Below are 21173 nucleotides of genomic sequence, written 5' to 3'. Positions count from 1 at the left end.
AATCAAGTGGAGGACTTGATAGTTGATACTGGCAGCAGAGAATTTGGATTCAACCCCCTCACGTTAGTGTGTAAATTATGCTGTAAAATGTTTATTATCTTATCATCTAGCTTCGTTGCCTGAAATTTTATTTTGGCATTATGAACATATTTTTATGTATATCTTTTTGCCCATTTAAGATAAAATAAAAATTCACAACTTCATGAGTATTGCAGAACAGGCTGGTTCTATGTAGCCCATTTACCAAATAAGGCCTACTTGCTGGAGCAGACTGCTGGCCGCTCTGGAAGCGTTGGTTTCGAACTAATTTTTTTCTTCTTCTTTTTTTCCCCTTTATTATTATTATTTTTTTAATGAATGGAGTTTTTTTTTTTTTTTTTTTTTTTTGGTTCATAAAAGTTGAGCAAGATCATCCAACTTATATATGCAGTCGTATATTAAAAATTAGTCAATTACCTAAAGAAATTGATTACGTTGAAGCACCTGTATATAATTTATACATATACATATATATATTTGAAGTAAAAAGAAAAAAAAAATCCATTATCCAAAGAAGTTATAAAATTTAATTAGTAAAGCATGATTTCAACATCTATCACATATAAATCAATGCCGACTCCAAAAGGCATCAATGCCGACTTCAAAAGGCCACATAAATGATAAAAGAATAAAAACAGAAAGAAAGCTGATTAGAAGTCTGACTTGCCTATATAAAAGTTATTCAATTTGTGAATTCAAATTCTGTTATGACTATTAGATTAATTTTATGAGCAGACCCTTGAAGATCAAGAAAAAAGCTTAATTAGACCCAAACCTTTTCTTTTTCCTACTTTTTGAGATTATTATTATTAATATGCTGATGCATTAGCTGAATTAAGATTTAAAGATTGCCATTAATGTCTTGTCTACTTGGCCATGGGACGTTTTATGATACCTTTTTATATAAATTATATGTTATTCATATACGGCCGAACAGAGGTGGGACAACCACAAAACAAAACTTAATTATGCAATTTTTTGTTTCCTTAATTATTAAACAGTTTAACTTAATATATTACTAATAATAATTACTATTATTAATTTGGTTATAATATTCGTTGCTTTTTAATAATTGCGATTGGTAAAACTTTATCTCTTTTGCTTTATTCTGTTTGATGTGAAGAAGTAGTAGTCACTTTCTCTGCAGCTATTTCTTTATGACATTGGCTAGCTCGATTGGGTAATAAATATATTATATATAGTGTAAAAGTGTAATGTTTGCTTCTCTCTTTTTGTGTTTTTCTTCTTTTAATATCCAGCAAGCCCACTACCCTTCCACATTGTGTTGCAGCTTATTAAATTAAAATAATACATATACATATAAAAAAGGCTAGAGTGTGGTTTATATACATGTTACTCTTTTCATTTAAAAAAGCTAAGTATACATTAATATATCTGAGCCATTCCTCTTTGTGTTTTTGTGAGAAAGAGACAGAGAGAGAAAGAGAGAGAGAGAGAGAGGTTTTGGAATCTTTTAACCAATATGTCCCTTCGCTAAAAAACAAGAAGGTAAAAACAGGAGGAAAGGAAGAGTTCAGAGTCGGAATCTTCCAAAAGAAAACCCTAGAGGTTTTGTACACATAGAAATACATATATATATATATATATATGTATATATACTCTGCTACAGTTCATGTCAATTTTGCCATTGGTTTTTTTGTCGACAATAAATTTAAAAATTTAATTTGTTGTTATTAAAAAACTGATGTGTATTCTTTATGATAAAGGATCAATATAATTTTTTGACAAACTTATATATATCTAACTGTACCTTGTTTTTAATATGAATGATTTTTCTTAATTAAAAATAGTGGTAGCTTTGCCAATATCTGCGAGTTCTTTAAGTTTCTTTCTCCCTCATAGAAAAAATAAGGTAAGTAAATGGTATACTGTTTGTATATGCATAATAGAACTCTTTTTAATAACCTATATTTTTGGGTATTATTTCCAATTGGACGGTCCATTAATCCAACTCATACAAAATTATTAATGGATCCATTTTTTTTTTTTATTTTTACTAGAGATTGGGAATACATGGAAATTCTATAAGACCTATTTTAGGGACAAGATTTATCACTGCTTTCGCTACTTTAGTGGCCTGGCTGGTTACTCGAGATTCCCGATTATAAGATCACCAAAACCTTCTTTATCAGCATTTCTAATAATTGAAATTTGAAAATATATTATTATGTATATGAGTATAGTGAGCTATATACTTTTGGCTTGAAATAGTGAGCTATGTACTTGAACCTTATATGAAGTGAGCATTGTATAGGCTTATGCTTATACACAGACTACTAATGTATTTTCAAATATCTAATTTTTAAATGATTTAAAGGTTTGATATAGAAAATTTGTCCAGTTAAATTATAAAGTTGGCCTATTAAATATTAATTTGATTATGTAATATTATTTTGGGAGGTAATATCAAAACATACATACATATATATGTATATAGATATGTGTGTGTGTGTGTAGAAGCATATAGATGTACAATGCATGTGATATAGAAAGAAGAGGCTCAAGGGCATGGTTGAACAGGCATGGTCCATGGACAATAAGCGGACAATATATGATGATATTATGGATTTTTTTTAACCAGTACAGTTTATGTTAGACACAATTGGTCCACCGGAAAAGTAATACAGTGAGAAACATCCACTTTTCCTCATTTCTCATTCCTTCACCTACAGTGACTTGTTTGGATGATCTAAAGCTGGCTGGCAACAGAAGATAGCTAGCTAGCTAATACAAAAAGATATTTCAATTAACAGTTAACCTTACTTTTACAGAACACAAAAAATAGTATCCTATATGTATATAGTTAGTTTAACGTTAATTATATCATTAAAGCTTAATTTATTTCTTACATGTTTTTATTTCAATGTGGACAGCAATCAAAATGAAAAGGAATAATTACTGTATTTTAACCCATGTTCAAAAGAATAAGAACCTTAACGTTGTTCATGATTATCTTATATCACAGAAACAAGAAATTAAATGTTTTAAATTTTTTAGACACTTTTATTGTTGTCATACAGTCAAGAAATTATGATTGTAAATTTCTTTTTTCTTTTTTTTCTTTTGCTCTTATTCGTATATTTTAAAAGACACTTAACCCCACAGCAAATCAACTTTTTTAATTACCTAGGGATGCGACAAATGAACATTGTACGACATCATGGGGCCATTGTTATCTTCATTGCGCGAATGATTATGATTTGAACCCATATATATATATATATATATATATGAATTCCCATATCTCCTGCATATTTCAAATTCAAAATAAATTTATTATCTTCTTTTTTAAAATATATATATATATATATATCCTGGTTTATTTCTTGGGGTCTGGCTTATTATGTTTCGGTCTTCTGGACGATGATGATACATATATATATATATATATATATATATATATATATTCCAAATAAATATATCTACACAAATACAATCGATTGTCTTCTTTGAAAAATAGAGGTGCATGCAGAAAAAGTTTAATAATTAGCTATATATTCCAAAGAAAGTACTATAGTTGTTTATCATGCATGCATGGCAGCCTTCTTCTTTAAGCTCTTCTTCTGACTCCAAAAACTTTCTTTGGTGTTATTGAAAGGTCTCCTTGAAACTTTTTGTATATATAAATCAAATCTTCATTTTCAGAAGTTGCTTTTCTGACCATGCATGTGTTTCCACAATCTTTTATTGTGATTTTATCAACTAGCATATATGCTTATAAGTCTAGTCAAATTCTACCTTTGGTTACCTATTTCCCAATATAATATACTATGAATATTCCATCTAGCTTATATAACATTTATCTTAATTAACAATCCAAAATGGATGATTGTTGTGTTGTTTAAATTAATATTCTTTATTAGATGGTATATATTCGAGGATGCTTCCATTTGCTGACATTTTTGACTACTTTCAATCATTTCAACGAAAATAGAAATATATAGGTTCCTTGAAAACTTAATATAATTTTGCAGACAAGATCTTTGCAAGTTTGTGACCTATAGAAAAAAACATTTGCTAAATGTCATTAAAAAAGATTAGATTGAATATGGCATCCATGATGGGCATGTATTTTTGTCTATTGGTCCATTTAGCTACATAAACAATGATTTATGACTTGGTTGTTTGGTTAATTAGGACATATAATTTAATTATTTCATTTTATAATAACCATCACAATTATTCTTATGCATATATATATATATATATATATATATGTTTGTGTGTGTACCAATGAAGAGGTACGACTGAATAGACCCAAGTCCTTTTTCCTTTTTTCTATTTTCTTTTTGTTTTATATCCTTTGCAACACCAAAGGAAACTGAAACAGAGTTTAAGTTAGAAAGAAAAGAAGACCATACTTTCAAAAAGAAAAAAAGAAAAATCACCATCAACTTAGGCCAACGAAGACGAGGACTGTAGTCTCATAATGAATATATAAGACTGACCAAAAAAAAAAAAAAAGTAAATTAATAGAATGTAAAATAAAATTGGCCTAAACTAAATGAAAGAAAACATTGATTGCAATAAATTTGGTACATCCCTAAAAGCAAAAAGGAAAAAAGCACCCACATAATGCAGGTGTATGAAGTTTTTTTTTTTTTTTTTTTTTAATAAAAAAAAAGAGAGAAAAGATAAGTAAAAGAAAAGATTATCCCATTTTAAAATTGGATCAAATTTTTCAATTATTCAACATTGCTTCTTCTTGAATTCTAGCTAACATCTGATAAACAGCTCCTGCAATTTCATCCACAGAGTTCAACTTGCAGTCATCTTCTACCTGCATGCCCAAATTCCACAATTTTTATTTTTTATGTTTCAGCAAAAAAATGATAATAATAATAATAATAATTAATTTAATGAAAATGCTTAAGTTAATTATCAAAAAATAATTAGATACCTTGACACTGAGAGAATAGAGGGCAGTTTCATCAGCAGTGGTGACATTAAGATGAAGAATGGAGAGGCGCAAAGTATGAAGACCAGAAACAATCTTGAGAAGCTGTTTGGACCGTCTCTTGGATCTTATCTTAAGATTTGCATGGCTCTCAACCATGGTGACCTCCACGTCAGCAATGGCGGACTTGTTCTCACCCAATGGTTCAACCATGGCAACTGAGTTCTCACAGTGAGTCGAACTCGTCGAGTACTGTGGAAATGTAAAGAATTCAGAGAAAGGCATCGAACGACAAACCGATCCTCCACCACCTCCACCATCTGAATTGTCGTTTATTTCTTTCTGAGATCCAAGAAATTGAACTTGTTGCTCTAGCTCCTTCACAAAATTAATCGCACCCCCAATTATCGATGCCTGATCACCCTATTTCAGACAATTAAAATAAAATTTTTAAAAAAAATAAAATAAAATATACTTGAAATATTAATGAAGAAATCGAATTGATTTCTTATTCAAATATATAATCTGAAAAAATAAAATGAAAATCTAAAAAGTTTGTGGAAATTGATTTCATATTCAAATACATAATCAAAAATATTAATGAAAGAAATGGAATTGATTAAACTTACATACCCTTTGAACGTAAGAATCAGGCATTAGAGATCGGAGGACGGCGAGGTACTCGTTCATCTGTTTTCTTCGATTGCGTTCGACGGCAATGTGAGTCATTCGCTGGTTCTCAATCTCCTCCTTGTTCTTTCGGCTCTTGGAACGGCGACGTTTTGGACGAGCTGCTGCTGATGTGGAAGATTCGAACTGTTGTTGTTGTTGGGATGATTCTGAAGAATCATTGGTAGGGTTAATGTTGTTATCGGAGGAAGGAGGAATATTGGAGAGGTGTAGAACTTCGTTGAAATGAGGTAGCATGGAATTAGGAGTTGAGGAAGTACTGCTCCACTCTCCATAATTAGTTAACTCTGTTTGGTTGCTGAGAAAATCCAACGATTGATCATCTTCTTTTCCTAAACTGAAATCGTAGTTGTTGTTCCAATTCAATCCCAGCAAGTTGTAGAGATCTTTCCCTCCGTTGTAAGTGAATGGATCTTGTGGGAAAACAACAGTATCTAGTGCCATCCTCAATCTCTCTTTTTTTTCTTTTTCTTTTTTTGGGGGTTAATTTTCTCGATCAGTAGCTATTGATTGGAATTTTTAAATCCCTAGAAAAAGGAAGAAGTGGCATGGAGAGCTCAAAAAGCAAAGCAGAAAGAATAGCAAAAATTAATGGATTTTTTTTTTTTTTTTTTAGGTTGTAGGTGGGAGAGGAGATATGGGACTGGTTTGGATGGAGAAAATAAGGTATTTAAAGGCCTTTTCATGATGCCGAGAATTTTTTATGTACAGAACCCTCACACGTGAAATAAAGTTGAACTTATTGCACTTGGAAAGTTCATGTCATGCCCAAATTAATATATCATTAGATTTATTTTTGTCATTATTTTTCAATCGGTCTATCTGTTATTTCATGTAATTAATTATATTTATTTAAGCTCACCTAAGTCCCTTTTTTTATTTTTATTTTTTTTTTAAGATATATAATGTATTAGGGTATTTTGGGAATTTTTGACCACCGGCAGGTGTTTTGATAATTATGACTGAAATTTTTACTATTCTGAGAACTTATAACCCTAAAAAAAAAGACTTTGATCAAATTAATTCTCATAGTTCCTCTTTCAATAAATGCCATTTGCAGTGAGTATATATACCATTACTCAATATTTCATCAAAACTTTTTTGTTTTCCTCTTTACCTGAAGAGCCACTAAATATGACATTTTTGTTCTTCTACTGCTTAAAAGCAAAAGTAAATGTTATCCCAAACATATCAATAATCTCAAATTTCGAATATAGATCCATATACATATATATATATATATATATATAAATATATATATATATATATGGATATAGGGAAACACACACACACACACATATATATATAAGAAATATCAAATCAAGCACACCATTTATAAATCTAACAAGCTCTTCCGTCGAGAAAACGGATTGTCAACTATTTGAATGTGGTAGTTAAAAAAAATTTTAAAAAAATAAAATGAAAAAACCTCAAAAGCATCAAAACTAGATTACAAAAATCTTCTTTTTTAAATTTGCATTAAAAGGGCAAAATCAACAATTTGGGTTTCAAATTAAAATGCAATGTTGTATTTATAAACTTGGTCTACTAGTAAAACCATTCAGGGTTGGATTAGATTTTGATAAAATCTATTCCTTTTTAAATTTAGAATATATTTAATTCCTAAGTAAAAAAATCAATTTAATTTTCTAATGTAAACTATCTCTTACATTACAATATAAGAAATCATAACATAATAAATTGATGTAATAAATTGAACAAGTGATATTTTAATTAATCATTAACTTAAAACTGAAAAAAAAAATTTATTCAAGATGTTGCATGGGAACCTATACATTTGTAATGAGTTGGAATATAGTTCCATATAACATTAAATATAATGTTTGTACCAAAAAATAAAAAATCTAATAACATCAAATATAATGTGAATATACATAAACGACTTGTCAATTAATTAAAAGGATAATGTGAATATATATAAATCAGTTGTCAACTAATTAAAAGGATAAGAAAGTGAAATATGGAGCTTTGAAAGCAGAGAAAAACTATATAGAAGCAAAAAAGCAAAGGGGGTTGTTGTATTACTTTGAAATTAAGGAAAAGGGTAAAAGGGCATCGTCATTTGGTAATAATAAGGTTGGCAGTACGAAGACCAAGTTGTGAAGGAGAGTGAGAAAGAAAGAAAGAGAAAAAGAAGCAAAAGGCTGATTTATATGCAATTGCAGAGATTCTTACAAACTTCAGAGTAAAAGCCCAACACCTTTGCCATTGTCAGTCATCCTCTCATAGCTCAGAGAACTACTCAGAAAAGAATCCATTCTCATCCAATTCAAAAAACCAACCCCCACTATTAAACCAAATAAAAAAAAATAACACAAACCACCATTATCCCATGGCATCATTGATCATGTATATACACATACATAATACATTCACCCTACATATATATAGATATATTTACAATGTATGATATGTTATACATCAACATACGCACGCATACACATATATATACATGTCAGAATCAAATATCATCATCCATTCCCGAGACCGTTGTCAGCAATTCCTTTCCTTTTTTTTTAAAAAAATGGTGTCAAGGACAAATTAAAGCAATAATGGAAACTTATTTTATTTTATTTTTTTTGTTATATAGATCTTTGATTTTTATTTTTTCAAAACTATGAAAACAATTCTGTTTTCTTTCTACTCTTGCAAGGGATCTTTTATATATACGGTACGAATATTGCTATATATGTTTCTCTTGTGATTTCTTTGAAGATCACCTTTTTTAAATTTTTTCTTTGAGCAGAGATAAATGTGATAATATCATCAAAATATCTTTCCTAGTACACTGTACTCTCCCTTTTAATGTTCCCTTTCTTATTTTCTAAGATAATCTAAATCATAAATGAATTATATTCTTCAATATACGCCCCACCCTGCACGCAAAGGAATCCTAAATATTCAACGGATTCGCATTATTTTCTATTCATGTTTAGGCCTTACTTAGATAAGGAAACTTTGAGAAGCAATTTATTTATGTATATGCAATATGGAAAAGTAGATTATATAAACTTTTAATTTATAAAAAAAATAAAATAAAATGAAATGAACCAATACTTGCAATAAGATTACATATTCACAACGCTCTGGCTTTAGAAAAAATAAAAATAAAAATTTGTTTACTTTAACACTAATACTCCAAATTTCTTCACTAAATTTTGTTTATAAAATAATGTGGCTTAGCATTACACGTTAATTTTTTAAGAATTTAGGTTATATTTTTTTACCAATCATTAATGTATTGTATCATTTGACTTGCAAATTTGATGGCAGCAGCACTACTAATCTTAATTGTTAGTGTAAAAGGACATTAATAATTGACCATAACAAATTGATTTTGTTGAAATGGTACAACTGTTATAACGATGATATATACAGGGTACATTTTTTTGTAACGGATAGTTTATCAAACATCTAGAAAGTTGATCTTTTTACTTTTTCCTAATATTTAATATTAATTGACATGAAATTACCAACAAATTCAAAATAATTGTGTTATGATTGAACCTTTCTTCACCAATAATTATAATACAATATTAGAAGAGTAGAAAAACGATATCTCTCTAAAGAAGATAAATTAAATACCCTACTTCAAACCCTAAGGTATAAAATTTTATATAGGCTTTTGTTGTCAATGGTATCAATCTAGAGAACACAAAACGGAAGAAAAGTAAACTCGAGAAGACCACAGCAAATGAAAAATATTTATAATTAATGTTGCTTTCTATTACAAAATCTTTTGGAAAGAAAAATTAAACTCTACTCCAACACTGAAGGACTAAAAGCCCCCACCAAATTTATAGCTCGATTTCTTTAAATTTAATAGCTAGAATAAAATAATCTATAAATATAAAAAATTTATGATGATCAAGTGAAAAAAAAAAAAAAATGCCAGCCATTTTGATTACCAACCAATCTAAACGATTAAACAAAGAGTTAGACCCAACTGGCTTTTTTTTTTTTTATTAATTAATGAATCAAACATAATCTTTTCAAAGAGATACAATGACATTTTAAGTCTTCAATAAGTGTATAATATTTCTTAACATGGAGTAGTCTTTTAAATTTCTTCATGGAGAGTCCTACAAGCATCTGGGACAAATAATATTATTAATTAATTAGCAAGAAACGTGTAGAGTTCCAACTGGCTTAATATTGTATTCAGACTACTGTGATAGTAAAAAGACATGTTAATAATTATGTGCATTGGCCGTTTGTCCTCTTGTGGTTGATTAATTCAAGATTTGTAGTACTACTACTCATATTTGGCAGCTGTTTTATATATTGTACAGATTACAAAAGAATCTGGACTTTTTAAATTTAATTTATGCCCTTCGATTGATTGATATATAAATATATATATATATATATATATGCTAGATAAAATAATAATAATAATAATAATAAGTACAGAAAAGTTGTATATTGGCGTCTCTTAATTTTGCTTACAATATATTGATAAATTAGATTAGAGAAGAGGGAGATTTCACTTAGAACTAGTTGAACTGAAATTTCGAGGTGAATTTCTGGTAGATTTAACTACCTGATCCTACGAATACATAATTTTGTATCATTAAATATTTTAATTAATACTGATAATAATTGTGATTTTATAAAATGCAATATTCGGTCAAAAAAAGAATCAAAACCTGCCCAAGCTTTTCTATATTAAGTCTTACACCTTTTTTTAATTTCTATAATATCACTATGTATCGGCGCCAAGATAATTTTGTCTTGATTAGTTTGGTATAAACAGAAACGCATTTAATGCTTTAAAGGTATCTAACAAGTCTACTAAGTCAAAACATTACGCAGCTATAAAATGAAATCGGTAGTGTGTATATAGTTCCAATCCCAAAGTTTATTTTAGAATTTATTTGGTATAACTGTAAAATTTTAATCTGTAGAATTTTATATAATAATTTTTTTATTAAAAAATTAAAAGTATTTTATGATAAATAAAAAAATTGTATTAAATGCTGATTAAGCTATATTTGAGTTTCCATATAAGTTAAAAAAAAATTTCTAAAAATATATAAAATTTAGTCTTTTTTAAAATAGCTTAAAAATGTTATTCTTTGATCAAAAAATATTTGTTGACTTTTATCAAATACCTTTATTTTTTAATAAAAAAAATTTTAACTTTCAAATAGAAATTTTGGTAAAAAAAAAAAAACTCTACCAGAATGGTATGTAAATTATAAGAACAATTTTGTACTTACTGTGACACTTAAGCATAGCAATTAATTTGATTCATATATATATTTATATATGTATATACACCTTAATTATGACCAATACATACATGTACAAAGAAGCTTTTTTATTTTTTTTGTTTGTTTTTATATGGGGATCGAGGGATTCAAAACCTAGATTCTTGTATGAGGTAGCAGCCAACAGACTGTCCCCAGGGAAACTATACAAGCTTGAAACAACTGAAATTAAGGAAAATATAACAGGTTACGCGGCCATAAAAATTCGAAGGACCCCATCGAAGAATCGATCAAAGATATCAAGTTGGTACTAAATCCTTGCTAATTAATATAAGCAATAGACACTTTTAGATAGGACTAGGCCGATATTTTAGGTAATAGGCCGGTAAATTAATTGGTCTCGACGAATCAGACCATTTCCAAGAAATTAATGACCCTACTTGAAAGAAAAAGAAATATATATATATAAATCAAGGATCGAGCACCAACCATTTGATCTTGTTAGATCTTTTAAATGTTCACAGTCAAAGAAATAGATTATGATCAGCGTTAATCCAATCAAAGTTAATCCAATTAAGAATAATCTGAAATAAGTCAATTAATTTCATCTTATCAAAAATGTAATATTCATTAATTACCTAACTCAGTTTATTATTATATGTATATGTTTTCAAATGCATGTATATATATACAAAATGCCGCGTTATTTAGGTAGTCGGTGAGAATATTAAACAAATAGACCCAACTGTCTTTCGGATAGGTTTTTAACTCTGAAAATATATAAAATAAAATAAAAGATATCTATTATTATTATTATTTATTTATTTATTTTTTTATGGTTTTGAAGATTTTGATTCTGATAGTAATACCAGAAACTTTGTCAGTATCAGGTAGAGCTGTGAATGGAAACAAACGGATTTCAAGGATTTAGATTTTGTTGTTGTTATTGTTGAAGTCGGGAGTCAATAACTCTCCCTCTGGTCTATTTTTAGGCTTTTTTTTTTTTTTTTTTTGTCTCTTTGAAATTCATCAATTTGAACAGCGAGGGCCCAATATGTATCACAGCTCATGCCATTAAATTAAAACATGATTGATTCATATAATTATGTATGTATATAAATATCTTTATAAACCCTAATCTTACCTAACCAAAGTATATAATTTAAATAAAGGGTCGTTATTTTAATTTAATTACTTGCAAATGTAATTAGCCATGTAGAGGATCTATGCTATACTAAATCCTAGATATTTGTTAAACATTATTAATTATTCTGACAGTTTTTCAAATTTCAAGTTGATGATCTCTTTAGTTGACCAAATTATATTCAGCAACCGTGTGAAGGAATTTCATCGAAAATGGGATTTAATTAATTTGGATTACTAAGTTTAGAAACGAATTTTGATTAGAGCTGTTATTCTGTATAACGGTTTGAAAAAAAAATCTTGTTTTTCAAAATTTTCGGCTTACAGCTAGTTACTACTATTTAAGCCGAGTGTACCAATGGCAGTGGAGCTGTAAAAAATATTGCAACCAAAATGGGTTTTTAAAGAAATTGATTACTTTATAATTTTTTGCACTAATAGCAGTGACTGATAATGTTATACCACTTTATGTCACATAGATTGATTGAGTTGTTCTACCACTAAACGCTATATTCTTTGCTCATAGACATTTTTTTGGGTAAATTTGTTCATAGACATTTTTGCTAATATATAATTTATTCATAGGCATTTGATGGTAGAGCACCAAGCTAAGCTTCTTAAAACTCTAACCATTGTATATAACATAATAACATTTGATACGTTAAAACAAGTAGTAAATATTATTTTTAGCCAAAAGAAAAGATGGAAAGAGAGAAAAAATCATACCAATAGTATTTTTTGCAGGTAAAATCACTAAATCATACTAATAATTATGCATTTCCTTTTTAGCTTGGCCGAGATTAGAAGTCATACATTTCTATTACCCAAAAATAAAAAAGGTCATACATTTCAATATATATATTAACAACGAATATTATATGGACTCAGTTTTCCACGAGATAAATGACTAATCATGCAGAACATAAAGAGCCGTTCAATTAATTTAAAAAAAAAAAAAAGCCATTAAATTAATTCACCAAAAAGAAAAGAGCCATTTAATTAAAAAAATGAATAAAATAAAATAATCTCTATATAAATCAGAACATGCACGTTGGGTAAAATCAAAACTGATGTTTCACTATTGGATGGGCACAGAATCCGAGAATACAATCAGCACCACTCAAACATGTAGACTTTTTCTTTTTCTTTTTCCTTTTTCCTTTCCTTTTTTTAATGTTTTACTTTTTATCGTATCCTAAAAAATTTAATCATTTTCTTTCAACTTCCACGCTGGCATGTTTAGTAGTACAATATACTCCTTTTATTTATTTATTTTTTCTTCTTTTTGCCGAATAGTCAATATACCTTTAAATCAATAATTCTATATGAAGTAATTAACATGATAATAATAATAATAATAGAAGAATTCTATATGAAGTCATGTTAAATATAAGTGACATCTATTTTTCCTAACTTCTTAACTGCAGTCTAAACAATATTTTATTTAAAATTACTTAAAAATGACAAAAAGATAAACATGTAATTTTTACCAATTATATCAAAAATGAATTGGAAATATAATATATATATATATATATATATGAATCTTCAAATCATAATTTTATTAAACAAATATTTAATATTTGATTTGAATTTAAAGAAGAGCCAGATGCATGAATGTTACATATATTTTTATTTATATATTATAGATATTAATATGAAATGCCAGCTAGCAGAGATGGAAATAGTTAATGGTAATTAAGTTTGATGTGTTAATTTTGTAAAATTAAGTAGTTTAACCATGGATGGCATGCATTTCCCAATCTTCCCTCTTTATATACTTTTTACCAGTCTCTTTCTCGGTGGCGGCCCTTGATGGCATGCATTTTCCACAGTCCGAGACAAAGATAAGGCTGCGCAGAAACCATGGAACATTATGAGCATTACCACCTTAGATTTATAACTATATATACATAGTCAATCCATGTAACATTCAATGTCTTTCGTCTTAATTTCTTGAATGCATCTTATTATTTTTTTCGTTATAAATACATATATATATATATATATTCCAAGGAAGATAATCTCTCCAACATGCGGTACAAGTGAAGATTGTCGTGAATGGAGACAACATAATTTCTCCCAGCGTGCATTATCATTACCTGCGCATTCTCTTGCTGTCTTATACATCAATATATATATAATTTTGTTACAGTAAGCATGCATTCTTGGTTATATATCTATATTATGTATAAGATTCTGCTTATTGTACGTGTGCAAGTTTGTGTTAATACATGTAATCTTAGATATATATATATATATATAGTTTACATGAAAAGCAGATTGTATATTTTGCAAATTACATCTACTTTAATGCATGTCCTCATGATAATGGGACCGTGGATGCATGATATTAGATATATATATATATATATATACATGTAATTTTCATATTATAATCTTTTTTATTAACTTTTGAATTGTTTCAAGAATTATGCTAAATGCATTTACAGCTTATACTAATTCATATTGTGTTCCTTTTATTTTTTTAGAATTTCATTATTAGATTTATATAAATTTTAAACGTATTCTTAAAATTTTAATTTTTAAAAGAATCTAATGACCAACAATAAAAGTTTATGATAGTTTTCCATCAAGTTAATTATAATAGGAGAATAACTCTCTCTCACACCTTCTATAATATATATGATATGCTAGACTGGGAGAGAGAGCGAGAGAGGTTGGTTTATATTTGCTTACATGATATGGAAACACCATGCAAACAGGGATACAGTAGTAGACAGAGATAAAAGGCTTAAATTGCTTTAATCCTTTCATCATGTGAAATTCCACCTTCTTGTGGGCTCTCCTAATTAATGCTTTATTCCCTTCCCTTTCTCCTACATAAACCTCCTCATCTAACTACCGATTGTTTTACTAGTTAATTAATATTAACTCTAAGTGTGAAATGGATATCAACCAAAAAAAAAGTGTGAGATGGAAAAAAAAACCTGGCATATTAAAATACTTTTTTGAAAAGATTGTTCCAACGAAAACAAGCGTTCCTCCATTGAACCACAACTTGATTGGCCCATTATGGAAGCCCCTGCACTCCAGCTCAACCAATTAAACTAAATTTTAATTGCAAAAGCCAAACTCTTCTTTTTATCTATTTACCAAGATTTATCCTAACAAATTAAGAGCCAAAATTGCTGTCCACCAAAAGCCAAACTCTCCTATCAAATCTATCTACCGCCCACAATCCCTTATCCACCTGTGACTGTCCTACATTTATGTTACACACTTACTCACAGAGACTTTATATACACATACATATTTATTTTCCTTTGAAAATCAATTCATGATCATAACTATTATGGTTAATTCTAACGCCCAAAAAGTTGACCCGCAACTCTCCCAATCAAATACTTCTCAAGGTTCTTTGCTATCTCAAAAAGTATCATTCACAACCTTTTTTTTTTTTTCCTTTTCTTTTTTACTTTTCTACTCCAATCTGCTTAATTATGTTTTTTTTTTTTAAGGAAGAATAAAAAATAAAAATAAAACTTTTTCATATATTCCCTCTGTTGCTACATGTGGCTACCTATCGCAAAACATGACAACAACAATGATTTGGTTGGGTACACCATTGATAACAATAGAATGACCATGCATATATTTGCCATATTTTAAAGGTTTTAATTAGCATATGGTTTTTGTTTTTTTGGGAATCTTTATAAATTTCTATATACACACATAATGGTAGTTGCATGCATTCATGCAAAATAAAAAATGCAAACGAGTGGTCCTTATTGAAAACGTATCTGTCTTGCCCGATCAAACGTTTACTGGCAAAATATTTTACCCAAAAAATAAAAAAAGCTAGACATAGAGCCATGACTATACTATAATTGATTTGACATAAAGGCAAAAAAATTGTCATTATGTATTTGTAAAGAGAACCTCAACGAGATAAGAGATCCGGACCATACACGTGTCATGGCAGCTCATGATGTTTCACCTTTCTTGGAATCACATTGGTCTGCAATTCCCTCGCTCGGAGGGCAGCCAATTGAAGAATCAGCGGGCGCTGCAACATTTCCCAAATACCACTTTCTCTATTTGGAGCGGTTTCCATCAAAATTAAATAAATAAACAAATAAAACACACATACACACATTGCAAGTTTTTGGACTCTTTTACTGAAAACTGATACCTAGACATAGACATGTGATTTTATTTATCTATAAATAATAAACAAAATTTTGCAGAATATATATTATATGTAATGGAAATAGGTTTTTGCTATATTTTCAGCTTTTGAAATCAATGTTTGTTGCTCAGTAAGCTCTCGTGCATGCCGTACTGGATCTTTGGGACCCAAATACATAGCTTTTTTTGCCATTCTGGACTTGCTGACTTGCTCTAAACAGTGACTCTGCTCGGATATATGTTTTTACTCTTATCTTATTATATTATGTTTTACCAACTTTTTTTTTTTTTTCTTTCCCTTTGTTATGAGTCCTGTTATGTATATGTTACCTTTCAAAGTTTAATTAATTCTTCATTTCAATTTATTTGTATTCTAATTAACCATAAAAACACATGAACATAAAACTTTTAAGTCACTATTTTTTTTTTTTTTTCTGGGCTTCCTAGGTAGGTTAACGTGTCGTCCCATTTCAATATTAGAAATTTTCCCTTCTCGATTTTCCTTTTTTTTTTTTTTAAACATATTATGGGGTACAAATATATAATTGTGACAATCATGGTTTGATGCCCTGTGTATGGTGACAAATTTAGGATTTGGCATCTATTTAATACATCAGTATAATTTCGGATTCTATCCAAAAAACAAATCTTTGGTATCGACAAAAATCGAGAGAAAATGACTTATATGATGGAACTCGGATGCTTTCTAATTTGATCTTTTGTTTTTATTTTATTTCATTTTTTCTCTGAAAAAAAAAAAATTTATTCTAGAGCGAATGACAGCTTGTGTTTCCATCTGAAGCTATTTCGAGAATTACACCAGGAATCTCCATGAAGGTACTTTTAAAGTGATGTAGTATTAAAGAACTATTAATTTATAATAATCATTATATTTTGTATATCTCAAAATTTTCTAAACACGGTAAAAAGCAAATGTGACTTTTAACTGAAATATTCCTAGGATATAAATATATATGGATCTCTTCCATGAGACTAATAATTTTGATAATTATAAAGATCATAATGACAATCAATAAAAATTTTTGACAATTGATATTTCCTAGAAATTGATCGTAAAAATTCCCAACCAAATGCAGTTTGGGTTTGAAATTCCATCTTAAATCCAATTTTCGAAATTTTTTTCTTATTTTTTCTTTTTTATTTTGAAGGTGGGAAAATTTAGCTCTTCTATCTAGAAAATAATACTTAAACCAGCTCATGCTTTTGCATTATATGATGCACCAACTACAACTTAAAACTTTCACTATTAAAACTTCACTAGTGGTGAATATTATAAGTGAGAAACAAAAGACCCAATTGAATAATATACAACAGTATGATTACATATAATTTTAGTGAATAATCCATGAATCATATGTAATAAAATGTTAGACATTCATTATAGATTGGACAACATCATCTATAACAAAACTATATATATATATGTAAGAAAATTTTCTTCCGAGAGACAAAGCACAAGATAACCTAGATTCTTCTGTCATGAGCTCCATCCCTTGTAAGAACGGGACTATATATATATGTAAATCAGAGAAGCAAAACACAAAGTGGGAAAAGGCACTGCTCCTCAATTTTCCTATGTAGAAAAAACAGGGCACTAATTATGGGCTTTGGGCCCATCTCAGAACGTTTCGAAATTCTTCACCTTTTATTGTTAGAATTCTTATGGGGTAAAAGGTTAAGCAGGGTTGTTGATTAGCTTTTACAAATTAGTATTTATCCATCATGACTATGATTGTGATCATGGTTGCTTTGAACCTAAACAAAATTCCAAAACAGCATATATGTATGTATATATAGAGGCCTAGACAGAGAGAGGCCTAGAGAGAGCATTTTATGACATTCATGTCCATTGCTCCTCCTGCCTTTTTATTGGTTTTTTTGGGTCCCAATGTGAAGTTGACATTTTCAAAAGATTTTGTTTTCTTATTCTATCGACGAGTCATAATTTTATTTAAAGTGAAAGTCATTTTTGATCATGGAGAGAAAGCTGTCCACCATGCACCTTGTATAGAGCTTCCTTCTCTCTGCTTTGCCTCACATAATGACAACCTTTTTAATTTAAAAACACAAAAGGATAAAAAACAGCCTCAACGTTTTGCATATCAACAAGTCCTCTCCTCTCATTGATAATGGTGATAATCCTGGTGTTCTTATATTGACACCCATATACCGCATAGAGATGTGTGGATTCAAAAAGCTAATACATTTGAAATAATTTAGAGATTAAAAAAAAAAAAAAGCTTTTAGTTCAGCCCAATCAATTAGATTTGACAAATTTTGATATTTGGTGTGCCAAAACCAATTGGGTTTTCTTTACCCCTTCTTAATTTTGAACTATATCTAAAACAAATTGCTGTCCTGTCAATATTTATTTATTTATTTATTTTTTATATTGCTGGCAGATAGATGTAGTTATTAGCTGGGATTAATGGAAGAAGTAAATCAAATTCTGGAACAAACCTACAAAACCCACCAAGAAGAAATGCCTTCTGTCATCATAAAGGCTAAGGAAATTATTCTCCTTGGTAATAATGGCACTTTGTAAAACCTAACGTAGGGCAATAGGGTATTCCAAACACTTTTTCACTTGGTCCTCCCAACCACCAATCCCCAGGCTATTCTAATCCTCCTTTTAGTATGGAGGGAATGAATTAGGAGTGAGAATTGTGCTTTGTCTCTTGTTTGCTAGAAAAACACTGGTTCCAACTTCACCCATCACATGTTCTAGTTAGCAAATCTAATCTAATGTATAAGAATCTTTAGATTTGAAATTACAATTCTATATATTAAAAGTGAAATAAAGAAAAAGGGTCACTCTTTTGTATGGCAAAAAAAGATAGCGAGTCTATGGTTTTACAGTTCTAAAATCTTAAAATTTACTATCATTATGATGCTCTGATACAAAACTAGAGAAGTTATATTCCCTTCCCATCTTTCTGCTTTCTTCTTCTACCTACCAATTCCTTTACACGCACGCTTATTGAAATATAAACGTGATGATGTTATTGGGAAAAAATATTGGGCTTTCTGAGCAAAGCATTTTGTAGACAATGATGGAAAGTCAGCCAAAGCCTTGGATCGTATAAATGGGCCTCCTACCCCATAAACAAAGAACAGCTCTGATGCCGGCCCATAGTTAAAATACCAATTGACTTGCATATAATTTTTGTATATGATATTTATAAATAATATTTTATCCGGGGGAAAAAAAAAAAAAAAAAAACAAAGGAAGATCTTTAGGTTATGGCCTATCTTGTGCAATCAAGTCTCCAGCTTTCTTAGCTAGGTTCCGAATTTATAGTACATTTTTACTCACTGTAAGCATAATTTAGGCAGTATATCCATAGAATTCAAATGGATAATGTTGATGAGTATATGCCTATATAGCCCAATTATTGCTGGTTTCCTTTTGTGTATTAAGGTAATTATGTATTTATTACTGTTTCCTATGAAACACACGGTAATACCATTTAGCATGGACTTTTTCTAAAAAAAAATTAAAAATAATATCTATATACTCATATGAAGAGCAGAACTAACAAGGGGAACATACAAAGAGAACCAAATATGCATCTATTTCTATTTAGGATAATAATTTTAGAAGCACCGGCCGGGTTATTCTAAAACCAGTGATGAGCAGCAATCTCATTAGATGACTCGGTTTCATTGACTTAATGACAATCATATTTATCAAAATTTGATATGTATGTTCCCAAAGTAGACCACCACTCATGTCTAAACACTAATAATTTCGTAAGATATGATCTTATCCTATATTTGTGAATCTTTTTCCCTTTCCAAATTTCTAAGACATACTTTTTCAATTTTATAAAGTCATTTTTTTAAGAATGATTTTTATTTATATATATCGTCTTCTGTATTATTAAGTTATGAAGGGGAAAAATTCTACAAGATATATTCATATATCGAAGGAAGAATTAGAATAGTCTAGGGTCAAGTACTTGGTGTTATTTTCAGGTGTTTTGCTTCTTACTTTTGTTAGAACTTAGAATGTTATATAATAATAGTCGTTATTGTTCAAATGTCAAGTTTCTTATTGAAATATAACTAAATAAAAAAATAAAAAAATATAGATATAAATAAAAAATAAAAAGGTCAAATTTATTGATAAGCTTGCTGATTGAATGAATACATAGTTTATTCAATTTCAACAAGCCCCATAGCCCCCACAAATAATTTGGTGAACAAGCAAAGATGGCCAGTTAATTATGCTTTCCAAGAACGTTTCAAAGTCTTTTGGGTGCTTTTTTCAAATTTGACATTGTGGAAAAACAATCATTGATGTTTCAATCATTATCCCAAAATAAATAAATAAATAAATAAAAGATACTGTAGAGGGCAATTGTTTAAAAAAAAAAAAAAAAAACTCTTGAATGGTAAACATGTATATAGATACTAGAAGTGAGTTATTGGAGTTATTAATTATAATATCACATCAATGTATTAGAACTTAGAAGCTCAAAACCAGTAGATAATTTATTTTTGTAAGACCATTTCAAATGTTAGTAAAGTCATAAAGTATTATTCAAAAAATTTGACTTTGAATGAAATGGAGTGGTCTGAGATGACAAAAACAATTTTTACATCTTTGATTTGAAAAAAATAAATTAATAGGTATAAGGAGTATGCAGATCAGACGAGAAGTAGATTGTTTAGTTATAAATTATCTGTAAAGAGTCACTAATACTATGTAAGAATGAGATCCATTCCCTATGGCCAAATGTTCATTTTAATTTTTTTTTTTTAAATCCTCATTAATTTTAGTACCATTTATACCTAGATTTTATCTGAAACTGTTCATGTTAAATTAAGGAAATGACAGAACAGGTAAATTTACATACACATAATTACTTATCTTATTTCATGAAATGTATCATTTATGTGATGAATGACCAATCACCTTCATTGCAAAAAAAAATAATAATAATAATAAAAAAAATAAAAAAAACACTTTA

At 28.9% G+C, this 21173-nt stretch overlaps 1 protein-coding gene across 1 annotated transcript; it reads right to left on the bottom strand.

Moving 5' to 3' along the window:
• Positions 1 to 4561: 4561 nt before the first annotated feature.
• On the bottom strand, positions 4562 to 6290 carry LOC107411959 (transcription factor bHLH96-like). The gene is made up of 3 exons (XM_048468834.2): positions 5591 to 6290; positions 4961 to 5380; positions 4562 to 4840 (listed from the first exon to the last, which is right to left on the bottom strand). Exons 1-3 carry the CDS (start codon positions 6089 to 6091, stop codon positions 4742 to 4744), a joined length of 1020 nt encoding a protein of 339 aa, XP_048324791.1. The 5' UTR covers positions 6092 to 6290; the 3' UTR covers positions 4562 to 4741.
• Positions 6291 to 21173: the final 14883 nt, after the last annotated feature.

The sequence above is a fragment of the Ziziphus jujuba genome, chromosome 10, assembly GCF_031755915.1.
Source record: "Ziziphus jujuba cultivar Dongzao chromosome 10, ASM3175591v1".
In the NCBI taxonomy this organism is placed as follows: Eukaryota; Viridiplantae; Streptophyta; class Magnoliopsida; order Rosales; family Rhamnaceae; genus Ziziphus; species Ziziphus jujuba.
The sequence above is the reverse complement of the archived record's forward strand: the minus strand, read 5'-3'. Positions and strand labels throughout refer to the sequence as shown.

Coding starts and splice junctions, on each gene's coding strand:
- LOC107411959 (XM_048468834.2), bottom strand. CDS start 6,091: ATGGCACTAGATACTGTTGTTTTCCCACAAGATCCATTCACTTACAAC. Junction 5,381..5,590: donor CTGATTCTTACGTTCAAAGG/GTATGTAAGTTT, acceptor TGTCTGAAATAG/GGTGATCAGGCATCGATAAT. Junction 4,841..4,960: donor TCTATTCTCTCAGTGTCAAG/GTATCTAATTAT, acceptor TTGGGCATGCAG/GTAGAAGATGACTGCAAGTT.